General features: G+C 44.4%; 1 protein-coding gene across 1 annotated transcript in view; it reads right to left on the reverse strand.

Moving 5' to 3' along the window:
- Positions 1 to 13193, reverse strand: part of LOC102040724 (cadherin-4) — a 412700-nt gene that overhangs the window by 88297 nt on the left and 311210 nt on the right. The window contains exon 4 of the mRNA XM_031059080.1: positions 7322 to 7477. Coding sequence (XP_030914940.1) covers positions 7322 to 7477 — 156 coding nt within the window. The remainder of the gene's footprint in view (positions 1 to 7321; positions 7478 to 13193) is intronic.

Genomic DNA, 13193 nt, shown 5'->3' on the forward strand with positions numbered 1-13193 from the left:
CACCCTGCCACGAGAACAGGGGATGGCACTCGGGATGGCGTCACATCCCACAGGGCCGGTGGGCTGGGGAACTGTCAGAACCCAGGACATTCCTCTGGCTGCCCTGGAGGACTCCAGACTCTGGAGAGGGGCTCAGAGACCTTGGCACGGAGTCAAAGACACCTCTGCCTTTGATTTTAGTCCATGGAAACAATTATCAACTTTGTGTGAGGATTTACAAGCCACAAGAATTTGAGTAGAATATTAGTTAATTTATCACAGGGTGAAAAAGTAGAATTCTGAGGATTTAACTGACCTGCCAGACAGATCTCAGCAGGTCAGAGAAAGAATGCTATAGATAAGGAAAAATAAACAACTCTGAAAAGCAGAGCCAAGAAATCTCGACTTCTTCTTTGGTCGTGGGGCTGAGAAAAAAAACTTTCTAATACCTTGGGAGCCTTTTCAAGCACAGAAACCCGAGAGGGAACTGAGGCTTCAGAGGACATCAGCTTCATAGAGTCACACAATGGGCTGGGCTGGAAAGACCTTAAAGCTCATCTAGCTCCAACCCTCTGTCACAGGCAGGGAACCTTCCACTGGATCAGGGTGCTCCAGGCTCCATCCAACCTGTGCTTCACCTGCAGGGATGGGACAGCTACAGCTCCTCTGGGCAACCTGTTTGTGCCAGGGCTGGCTGGGAGATGGGGCTGAAGGACAGGGACACGCCAGCTCTGCCATCCAGCAGGATGGAGGCCTCTGCTCCCTCCCAGCAGTTCCCCACACCATCAGGCTGCTGCTGGGAGTCAGAGCTGACTTTACAGGGAGGTCTCCAGCTCCTGTGAGGCATGACAAATAAATGTGCTAATTGCATTAGCCCTGGTTCCTGTCTTTCACTCTCGCTGTGCTGGTGATTGATGCAACTTTCCCCTTCATGTATGGTGCTCAGAAGTCCAGAGCTTAACAAAAGGAGCTGCACACCATTAGGATGGGCTGGATTAACATTTAATCAAGCAAAGAGAACAAACTGCCACATGAAATGAGCTGGGAGAAAAACACTTTTTTTTTTTTTCAAAGGAAATTAAGCAGCACGTTTTCTTTAAAGCCTGAAGAAGTCCAGCTTTGCTTTCAATACAAGGTGTACCATTTGTGTTTCATGACTTGCAATGCTCTTAATATCTGCATTTCTTTCCTACACAGGAACTGCTTTGGCTCCCACCTGTTGAGCTATCCTTCATCATGTCAGATGTAGCAATTCAATAACTTTACAGTCAGAGGTCAGACTGTCTTTGAAAAAAAGTAATTCAGAGCTAAAATTAAAGTTATTATCTTCAAACTGAGGCAGCACTGGGCTCTCTCTTACAGCATTTCCAGCAGCGGAAATGGTTCCATTCAGAGATAAAGCAGAGAGCAAAGCTGGTATCTCCCCCCTCAGATCTGACTCTCCCCCTACAAATTTTTAATTACATTCGATAGCTTTTGTTTGAAATCTCCAGGAGCAAGGGATTTCTCAGCAATGCACATCTATCTGCTTGTTGCACTCACTGAGCACATGTACCCATCAGCGCATTACTGCCTGCACTCAAGGCAAAAAAAATTCAATAAGCAAGACTGCAGGAATCTCATCAAACCTGTGGTGACATGCTCAAGTGTCCTGAGCCCAGCACCAGTGCTGGGTTAAGCTATAGGAGGCAGGCAGTGCTGGGCACACTGGTGTGGTCACTGGTGTCCTGGCTCAGCATCTGCAGTGCCAGGAAGATGGCAGCCTCTCTCCTGCTCCTTTTTTTGGCCTGGCTTCAGTGAACATTTCTTTCCTTTTGTGCTTTTTTGCATTCATTTTCTCTGCCTGTTCTCTCTGAACAGCTCTCATGTGCCAATGCCTCCCTATCTCCCACAACATGTGGCTTCCCTGTGGTCAGTGCCAGCTGTGGCAAAGGGAGAAGGGAGCCCTGAGCCACAGGGTTCAGTTTCAACTCAATGGGAGCTCTTCCTGCTAAAAACCATTCCTTGTTAAGAGACAATTCCCCATTAGAGACCATCCTCAGCAGAGAGGAAGGAGGGACTCCAGGGGGTCAATCTGTCTGCTGGGAAACTGGCTGGATCTCCAAGGCAGATCTATACTACATTCCCCTTCCTTAATTCATCTTCTCCCTCAGTCTTTTGTCCTACTTTTGGTATTCATGAGGCATCCTCAAGCTGGACAACACACTTTGTTCTGGAGCCATTCCTCAATGGCTGAGATGGGGCTCATTTCTGTGAGCATGACCTGGGCCACAGGACACATGCCAGACATGGGGCACGCACAAGTATTCAAATGGGAGCTGGTGGGTGCCTCAAGAGACAGTTAAGAAACATTTATAAAGTCAGTTTGAAATATTTACGTTTTCCCCAAGAGGAAGAACATGACAGGAGTGAAGAAGGAATAAAATCAAATTAAATACCTTGCAAAGGATTCTGAAAAATTAATACACGTAGCCAACTAATCTCTAGCTGATGCATCATCTGCTGTACCAGCCAAGGAGCTGGCTCAATATTCTTTAACAAATATTGCTTAAAAGTGTGACAATTATTGCTATCATATTCAGCAGCAGCTACCACAGGTCTCTGAGGTTTTCCTACTGACAGTTTCCAGTGTAAATGTAGCTGTTGGCATACAAATGATTTGGTATCATGATTATTGATTACACTGGAGGCTGGTGGTATCTGAAGGTAGTTAGTCAAAGTCAACACAGTGAATTGTGTTAAATATGAATATTACTTAGGCACTAATACTACTAATACAAATATACATTATCAATCAGTGACAGAGCCTTTAAGCAATAAGCATACAATGTCATGCCTAATTTGTGTGCTCTTAATTGTGATTAAAAGTTCAATTTAGAGCATTGTGACACAAATGGCTGGCATTATTCAACATGGCTCAAAATACTGGAATTATCCCTTAATTTGTAATAAAATTGTTTTGTTCCTTTGCATTTAAAACAACTCTTTGTCAGTCTGTAACCCACCTGTTCTGCTCCAGCCATTTCTGAGGGAGTATTTCATCAGCCTGAAGCTGACAGTGCATACATGTGTCTGGAACTGGATTAGGACTTGCTTCAAAGTTTCCCTATAATGCATATTACTTGAGTATCATAAGCAATGATTACTTACTGACATGTTTATGCTGATGTCTTTTGAAAACAGAGCTTGAAAAAACGTCTTGGAAAACTAAGCTACCAATTTTCTATCCCTTGTACTTGCCAGGCCTAACTGCAGCTTAATATGAAGCTGGTGTCTGGATCAGAAAAGACATTCAGAGCCACTAATTCTGTCAGCAGCACAAACGGGACCTGGGGAGCGCAGCTAAATAAGGCCAAGAGAACTCATGCATATTAAATATCACTACCTGCTGCAACTTCCTTGGCATGCAGGGAACATTTCAGGGACTGCCTGCAAGGGGAGATGCAGCACACACCTGCCACAGTGAGAGGCAGAGAAATGTGGGGGATGTGCCCCATGGATGTGTGTTCTTTGCTGTGTGTCCCTTGCTGTGTGTCCCATGGCTGTGTGTCCCATGGCTGTGTGTCCCATGGCTGTGTGTCCCTTGCTGTGTGTCCCATGGATGTGTGTCCCATGGCTGTGTGTCCCACAGCTGTGTGTCCCTTGCTGTGTGTCCCATGGATGTGTGTCCCATGGCTGTGTGTCCCATGGCTGTGTGTCCCACGGCTGTGTGTCCCATGGCTGTGTGTCCCATGGCTGTGTGTCCCATGGATGTGTCTCACACAGCTGTGTGTCCCTTGGCTGTGTGTCCCATGGCTGTGTGTCCCATGGCTGTGTGTCCCTTGCTGTGTGTCCCATGGCTGTGTGTCCCACGGATGTGTCTCACACAGCTGTGTGTCCCTTGGCTGTGTGTCCCACGGCACTAATGACACCAGGGTGGCTCCCAGGACACCGCTCAATGCCGCCTGTGCAGTTCCACACCACAACGTGGGGTTGGTTTAGTGGCTGCAGAGCCCTTTCTGCTTTTCTCTGCTCATATTTTCAGCTGACTCTGTGTCTGGGATGTCTGTGAGGTCCCTGGGGGGTTTGTGCTCTGGTTTGCAGTGTAGACACAAACAGATGAGGCCAAAATACAGCTGAACTTGCTCTCACCAGCACACACAGCACCTGGGCAGGGGCTCTGAGTCCCAGAGGCACATACACCTCTGCATAACTCAAGCTCGGAATGATCCTCCCTAAAAGTTCAAGAATGATCACAAAAACAGGGGAAGTTTTGCTGCAGAACTCCTGATCTAATTAGAAAAAAATCTGTTTCACCTTAGGCAACGAGGCAGGTTTCATCAGACAAATGGCTTGCGGAATGCAGGGAGTGTTAAAACACTAGTATTTTAAAAATGGTAGTCCTGAAGCAATACAGATAATTATGCATAAGAAAATATGTGTTGAAAATGTGGGAGTTAATGAAACAGAACTCTTGATATGTAGCCTTACAAAGACTTGCAAATTATTGTTCTTTCTTTTATAATTAGTTTTTAGATTACCTGGGAACAAAAGCAGCAAGGACAACACTCGAGAGTGACAGAGATGCTGAAAAGATTTGGGTTTTTTTGGGGCTGCAGAAAACCTGAAGCTGTGTAAATGCACCCACCTTCAGCTGGAACACAAGGCTGCACAGAACAGACACAGAACCCATGTCCTGCTGGGTCAGAGGGACCAGCGGTGCCTTGCAGCTCCACTGACATTCTCACTCAAGAGCAAAGCTACCAATTCAAGCTAAAGGAACCTACAGTAGATCTTAAGTTTAAAGGTGGCCAAGCTCTCAAGTTCACATCCAAGCTACACCTCAGTCACTGCTCTTCCAGCACTCAGTTCAAACCTGGCTTCATGTTGCCTTTCCTATCACTTAGAGACTGGGCTCTATGAAGTGGCATAAATTCATTGGCTTCTTCAAACCCTCCACTACCCAAAACTTTGAACTTTATTTTCTTTCTGGAAATGGGCCAAATTTCTTCCATTTTCAGCACTGTAAGTTTCCTCTCCAGCGTTTGGGTCACTGCTTTGTGCACGGTGTATTTATAAAGGTTTTGTAAAGGCTTAATAAATGAACCCTTTACAATGGATTGATGGTTCAAGAAATCATCAATCCATTGCTACTGAGGCTGAAGGATCTAAAGGTCATCTACAGACACAACTTAAAATGTTCTTCATCACCTTCTACTGTTCTCCTGACAAAGATTTTTCTATCATTCAGTATTCCTGTCTATAAGGTCTCATAACATACTTATCAGTTATTCTCTCTATAAAATACATCTTCCTGTAACCTTCAGAGTATGAATATGCTTATTTACATATGGATGCCACTAGTTCAAGGCTTCTGTGAGGAACAGCAAAGGCTGGAAATCCTGTGTTATGTACAAGGCAGATTCATCCCATCACCTTTGACAAGGCAAGAATTCAATTTGCTGAATTCACTGTGACTGGTAGGTTCAGTTCATTTTTAAGGGGCACACGGTTTTTTAGGGATGGAGGACAAAATTTGTTTCATCTCATGTTTTTGACTGTGAGTGTCTGATCGCAGACATCACAGAGGCTCCATCAAAAGTCTTAACTTTTTTATTATTGACTAGACTGGTATAATAACCTGGCACTGCTGAAACAATATCAACAACACTGAGATGACACACACTTTATCTCAAATATTTCTTCTCCAAAACAACCTCTCTTCATATTTTCCTAGGCACAACAAACAAAATAATTGTTCTTGTTCACAGAGTATAAAATAATTTTTCTTCAGATCTCCTTTTACCCAGGGGAAATCTCTTTTTCCACCCAACTAAAGAGGTAATCTATTTTCTTTATCTTTCCACCCCAGCCCAGAAGCTGTGTCAACATGGTTAACTGGATACCTGATAAAGCTGACAGAATGTGCGTCTCCGACGGCGCCGTTCAGGATGCGGTGTCACTGGAAGTGACCCGTGCACTCTGCTGGCATTACAGCCTCCCTGGGAAGGGCTATTACCATGCCAGGAGATGGGCTAGGGCTGATAGCAACCCATGAAACAGCCTTTCACAACCACTCCAGCTGATGCAGAAAATGTTTGAAATTTTTGCAGGGCTATCATGCAAGGGGCAACCTATTCTTTTAGCAATTTGTGGGACTGGATCTGCTGTGCAATTACACTGTGCAATATAAGAGCTGGGATTTATATCAAAACACGGCAGTCAATTACAGTGTGAGCATTCTGCAGGTAGAGCATTTTATGAGCTAGGATAGCACGAGGCACCATCACTTTTGAGTGTAATTAATCTTAATTAATTCCCTGATATTTAATATTAGCCTATCTGCGTATTTAAAAACCTATCTGACACACCCCCATCATACTGCCTGAACATCTCCTGGTGAATTAAAGTGAAAAATGACTATAGCAATTATTGCATGTTTAGATGCAGTAATGATTCTTAAATTAGTAATTTCCCAAGACATGCTAATGTAGTGACTGGCTTCTCATGGTTTTGGGTGGTTCAGTCTACACATAAATTTGCATGGATTTAACAAGCAATGTGAAGTTGCACCATTTTAAACAAATGGCTCTGTGTCTGAAAAAGACATCAGTTTATCTCCACTTTCATATAATCACAGAATTGTTTAGGTTGGAAAAGCCCTCTCAGATCAAGTCCAACTGCTCCCCCAGCACTGCCAAGCCCATCACTCAACCATGTCCTCAAGTGCCACATCTACACAGCTTTTCAATCTCTCTAGGGATGGTAACTTCACTGCTGTCCTGGGCAGCCTGTGCCAGGGCTGGACAGCCCTTTTGGTGAAGAAATTTTTCCTGATATCCAACCTCAATCTCTCCTGGCACAACCTGAAGCCATTTCCTCTTGTTCTGTCACTTCTTACTTGGGAGAAGAGAGCAACCCACATGGCTACAACCTCCTTCCCGGGAGTCACAGAGTGATGAGGTCTCCCCTGAGCCTCCTTTTCTGCAGGCTGACCCTCCCAGCTCCTTCAGCTGCTCCTCATCAAACTCACTCTCTCCCCCCTTCCCCAGCTCCGCCACCCTTCCCTGGACACGCTCAATGTGGTGAGGGGCCCAAAATTGGCCCCAGATCTGAGGAGTGACCTCACCAGTGCCCAGCACGGGGGGACAATCACTGCCCTGGTCCTGCTGGCCACAACACTGCTGATACAGGCCAGGTGCCATTGGCCTTCCTGGGCACCTGGGCACATCTGGCTCACGTTCAGCTGCCACCAGCCCACACTCTGCATGGGTTTGGCTGATCTAGCGTGCCCCTTCTTGAACCCAGCACTTGTGCTTTGAGCTTGTGGGCCCAGCTGACAGTCAGGATGTCTGATGCTCACGTGGTAGGAAGCTCTTTCCTCCCTGTCCATGGGGCGCGTCACGTACATCCTGCCAGACACGGGGTCGATGTTGAAGACCTCCATGGGCGGCTGGTCGGCTCCCACTCCAGTAATGCTGTACCTGATGTGGATCTCCTTGTCCTTATCGGAGCGGATCTGGAGGAAATAACAGAGACAGGAATCCATAAGTTCTGGACAAAAGCCATATGGATGTTTCAGCAACTTTAAAAGATCTGAGCCTGAAGGCTGCAGAGATATAATACCACTGTCAGTCCTGACAAGGGAGCTGAACGCCAAAGATTTGGTGAAAAGCCATGAAAAGTACATTCCACAAAGTTTCAGCTGTTTTGCTCCTTTTTAATTCATGAGAAATCATTGAAATTGTGACTTTTCAACTGAGATGTGGAAGAGCCTAAAATGCGCAAACCCCACTGTTTACATATTACTGAAATCCCGGTCTCCTGAAAGTGTCCAAATTTTTCAGCCATACCCAGAGTCTCCCAGCCATTAATCATTTCTGAAAACGCTGTCTGCAAGCTCCCCCATTGTATTCTCAGTCCTGGTGACTGTGCACAAAAATACTCCCATGAAACTCCATGAACGGGGCTGTTTGCTCCTCTTTGTCCAACCCTGCTGGCTTGACAAGGCCAGCCTGGGAATGCCCAGTGGGATATTACCATTTCATGTGATCATTTATTGAGGAAAAATATGTTTTGGACACTGTTTCTGAAAGCCCTTCCCTCCTGCACCTTGAGAACAACACTACAAGCTGAGTACAGCACAGTGAGTTCCATGAACCTTGGAGACAGAGCTGAGGAAAAAAAGGAGGGAGGTTAATATGTTGTCCTAGCAACCCTGACTATCTCTTTAAACACAAATTTAATTTTCTGATCAAATGCTGAAAGAAGTTCTTGCAACAGCATGACTATTCCCGAAAGAAAGTGCAAGGTACAAATAAATTACCACCCCCTGCACCATCACAAAGTGTCTTGGCACTGTAAGAAGCGATGTGCATAAATTTTTCCCTAACAGGTCTATGAATACAACGAAGTAGTGGGAAGATAATAGAGCCCTCGTAGCTGAATGCATGTTGGCATTTCTGCTACAGCAGCTGCACCCTTGGAGGGGCCCGAGTGAACTTAGTGGGATCCTGTGTCCCCCAAACAGCCTGGATGTGGGGAGAGAAGGTCATTTCCCAAGGGAAGAGGAGGCTTTGCTTGTCAGGCAAAGGAATTGAGATGGGGCTGTGGGCTGCTGCACACTCCTCCCATATGTGACCTTCTGCTATTCCTCCCTCTCCTGACACAGGAGGCTGACAAGATGCTGAACATGTCCGTGCAGGGCAATATCAGAACCCTGGCTCCCAGACCCTCCTTTGATACCTTTGTCCAGATCATTACCAAGTTTGTACACTGTTTTCTTTGTACTTCCCCCACCAAGCTGTCTGCTCCTGCTAATGGCTAATCATGTCAGTTATTACAGGCACTGCCAGGATTGATCCGCGCGGCACCTGCGCCGCTGGAGCTGCAGGTCAGGGAATAGACACAGCTCCATTTGTCTTCTCTCCAAAGGATTCACTGCTTGTTACACTGTTAGCACTGAGAAAACTGACTGGACTTACACTGGTACAGTCACTTAAAAGAGGGCCTGGGGACACTGAAAGAGCCCTCATGCTGCACAGGAGGATTTGTCCAGATTTATGTGGGGCTAGCAGAAATTTGGAAGAAAGACCCAAGCAGACAACCCATGAATTCAACTTTCATTAGCAAATCTGTGGGTGAGGAAGGGTGCACTAAAATCAAGCACTGCTTGCTCGACTGTGGTTTCAGTGACAGCATTGTCACCAGTTTGAGAGCTGAAGATCACAGTCCCCATTCTCAGAAGGTCAGCTCTGCCCTGCCAGAGGGAAGGGCTGGAAATTGAGCTGGTGGCAATGTCTGTGCAGGTGCACAGCCCACACCAGGGAGTTCAAGCTCCAACCCACTACACCCACAGCTGGAGCCTGGCTTAAGGTAAGTGCAAACAGGAAGATACTGCTGGACCTCCAGCTTTGAGCCAGGGTGGGGTTCCCACCTCACAAATTAAAAAGGGTAATGTGGGACACACAGCTGTGTGTCTTTATCAGTGTGTGTCTGCACAGCTCCAAACAAACTATAATGTAAATTTACCCTCAAAAAAGGTGGAAAAAACCCTAAGCACCCAACAAAGATATTTTGCACTTCTATTCAGCCCCAGCCTGGCTGTACTTGAGCAGAAACACCAAAGAGCTAAGCAGACACTCCAGGGAACCAAAATGGGAGCAGTTTTAACCCAAATCACAGAAGGGAAGAGCCTGTTAGTGGACATTTTTCTGCTCTATTTCCTGTTGCATATAGTACCCAGATCCCATTGTGATAGAAGCATTAGAAATGCATAGAGAGAGACAGAAACAGGGAAAAGGAGCCTGGATTTAAATATTCAGTGCTAAAGGCACTATATTTTATTTTTGGGAAACGCAGATAAACACAAGCTCTCGAAGAAAGCTATGTACAGTTTAATAAAGTGCACGCTATAGGATGTCCTTGCAGCACTTTTATTAGCATTAATAGGGTCTAAGCTGTCTGTATGTAAATCATTGCAGATCTAGGAGATGAAATATATCATAAGACCCACAGCCAATTATACTGAGAGAAATCCATGAGCTAATTATACTGCATTGAGCAAAACAAAGATGGGGGAAATACACTGCAAATATTCAGCAAAGACTCGTTATTTGCTGTTAATTGCAATCATAGCACAAGGGTTTGCCTCCTACCTATACTTAAATCCATTTCCAGAAAATATACAAGGGTGTGAAGTGTTCAGAAAAAAAATAATGTAAGAAGTAGCACTTGTCACAGAAAGTTGCAAAGACCATTGACAATGAAGCACAGTACATTTTACTACCAGGGAGATATTTATCACACACATGCTTTTTATATTGGAGCATATAATTTTATCCTCTTAATGAGATTAAAAAATAATAAAAAAAAGATTTTTAAAGTAATCCTGTAACATTTTGACCAAAGGTTTCATTTGCCTAATTCCCAGGGTGCAATTTATTAAATCTTGTTGAGAACTTAAGAACATTATCTGAACACAATGGAAAGTTTACTTCTTTTGCTGAAATGGTTCCTGGAGCAGTTTACATTAATAATAATAATAATAATAATAATAATAATAATAGTAATAAAAAAAAAGCCATCTCTATTCCCAAGGAACTCACTAAATCAGGAATAAAAATTACAGGTTGGGGGAATTTACTGGTTCAGAAGGGAGTTACTTTTTCCTTCATTCAGCCTGGGAAGTGTGAAGATGGTAACAGATCCATATGATAATCTTCTGACTGGAGAACATACACATGAATTTTCCTTTCATTTATCTCTCCTTTTATAATGCAGTCAAGAGGTATGCAGGGCTCTGGGTTACAGAACAGATGGCAGAGGGATGGTTTTCCTTAGCTGCATTTATACATTTTTTACTCAGAGAACCCTTGGAGCTTTGAGCTTCTCCAGTGCCTGGCATGATACAACTCTGCATATGATGATGTGAGCAGGATGAATGATGATGGCTGATGACTGTCATAAAAGGAATTTGCTTGCAAAGCAGCTTTTATGCTCTAAAAAGCCCCTCCGGGATGGAGCTTGGAGTGGATTGATTCACTGGTGAGGGAAAATGTCCCAGATCAAAAGGCACTTTATGTTGGAAGATGCAATCCCTTGTTCCCATCCTACCTCATGAACACAGGGAGCATTTTCCATGCAGGAACCCTCAATAACTCTGACAGATACAAATGGACCATCTGGAAACTGTGGGATCAGCCACCAGAGCCCCAGAGGGGAGCTGCAGCAGAGCCAGGCCCTCTCTGGAGCTGCCATCCCAGCAAGGACAGGGTGGCCTTGCAGCCCAGCAGGGAGTGCCTGGAGCTCACACCACTGAGGAACCACCCAAAACACTGCAATGTTTGCAACTCAGAACATCCAGAGTCTGGCTCAGCCCTTGTTCCTACACAGCAGTCCCAGAAACAGGAGAAATGGTGCAATTTCACAAGATGGGGATTTTCTACTGCAGGCTCTGATCTAATAACTGAAATGCTTGAAAATGAACATTGCAACTCTTGAGACAACACAGGGCTAAGCCCTTCCAAGCTGTCCTTCCCTCAATGTCACATTTAGACAGAAAAGCAGTGTTTGTGGCACAGGATTGCATCCTGCTTTTACAGATAACATCTTAGGGGTTGTGCATCTCCGTCAGGATTTACTGGGTAGCAAAACCATTCCCACAAACTTTACTGGTGAACAGAATTTCAAGTGGTGAGCTCCTCTGAGGTATCAGATTTTATCACTGTTTCTCTCCTGTTGATCCACACCCTTTGTGCTCCCAGCACTGCCCCTTCTTGCTGCAGGGGTTTGAATTCCCAAGCCCTCCTCCCTTGTCCTGGCAGCGACAGAAACCGCCAGAGATCCCTGCAATGCTCCCGTGCCAGGAGCAGGGGTGGGACAGAGCATGCAAAGCTGTGTGGTCAGCAGATTGGAGGGCATCAGTGAGACCATAAATCATACAGTTTTTGGAGCACAGCATCGCCAGGAAAAGAAGTGTTCCAATGGAGACTGTTTAGAGAGCAGCAAAGAAAATAGCCTGGAGGGCCAGGAAATGGGGTGTGTAAGGAAAAGCTGAATGAACAAGGACAACTGAGCCGACAGAAGAGAAGATGTGACTGTAACAACAGTACTCCTGTACCTAATAAACCATATTTAGAGAATTTCATAAGGTGGCTGTGGTCTGGGTTCTGCCCATCCCTGCACCGTGCCTGGAAATGTATCTGGAGAAAGCAAAGCAGGACGTTTCTCCTCTGTTACATTTCCCTTCCACAGAATGAACCAGAAAATAAATTTCCTTTGGAGTTCTTTGTCTTGCTCTAAAACATATGGAGTCAAAAAAGCCCTTCAAAAAACACTCAATTTACCAAATCTCCCACAGAATTGTATGCAACATTTACACTAACATGACCTGAGGATACTTAGACTTGATTTTTTTGTTTTATAAAACCCATTATAATTATTAATGAACACATAAAATAATGTAAATGATAAGCAGTAAGTGTCTTTTATTATTAAGCTCTTAGCTATTTTGCCCATTAAGAAAACCAAATTAAAATAATTGAAGATTATAATCTGTCATGCATTCAAAATGCTCCATAGAAATTCAGGCACGCAAACATATTCAAAGCCTTTAAAAGAGCACACTTAAGAGTCAGTCTAAGCATTCCAGGATTGGCTCATTAATTTTAGTGGAAATATTTTAATTCGACTACTCTTACTGTTTATTGAAATCTTTGCTAAGGACTTATTTATTTTTAACTGAATTTGCAATATGTTTAGGACTCATTTGTATAAAAGTTCTTAACTCTTATTTCACAGTTGTTTTAGAAGCCAGTAAAGAGACACATCTTTAGCCCTGTATTTCCAAACAAATTACTGCATGTTGCTGAAAGAATCACATATGGTTGCAATAAAAAGATGCAAAAGTCAAGAAGAGAAATATTAAGACAGATTTGGAGACCCAACCAGGTGAAGGTAACATTTCACTTCTGTCTCCTTTTACCACACTTGCCAATGACCTCAAGCTATGTCCTAGAAGGAAATGAAAAAAACCAAAAACCCAGAAGATCCTCTAAAACACTTCTGTCTTCAGAGTAAACCCTCTCTTCTGTGCCTTGCAACCAAGCACTTTCACTAACCCCAGCCCTGGGTTTAAGCTTGTCCTTAAGTGTTCATCCACCCCTGGACAAAATGACCATTGACTGAGCCAAGTGTCCATGGTGGTGGCATTTACAAACAAGTTTAAGTAGGGA

The sequence above is a fragment of the Geospiza fortis genome, unplaced genomic scaffold (genome assembly GCF_000277835.1).
Source record: "Geospiza fortis unplaced genomic scaffold, GeoFor_1.0 scaffold361, whole genome shotgun sequence".
Taxonomy (NCBI): Eukaryota; Metazoa; Chordata; class Aves; order Passeriformes; family Thraupidae; genus Geospiza; species Geospiza fortis.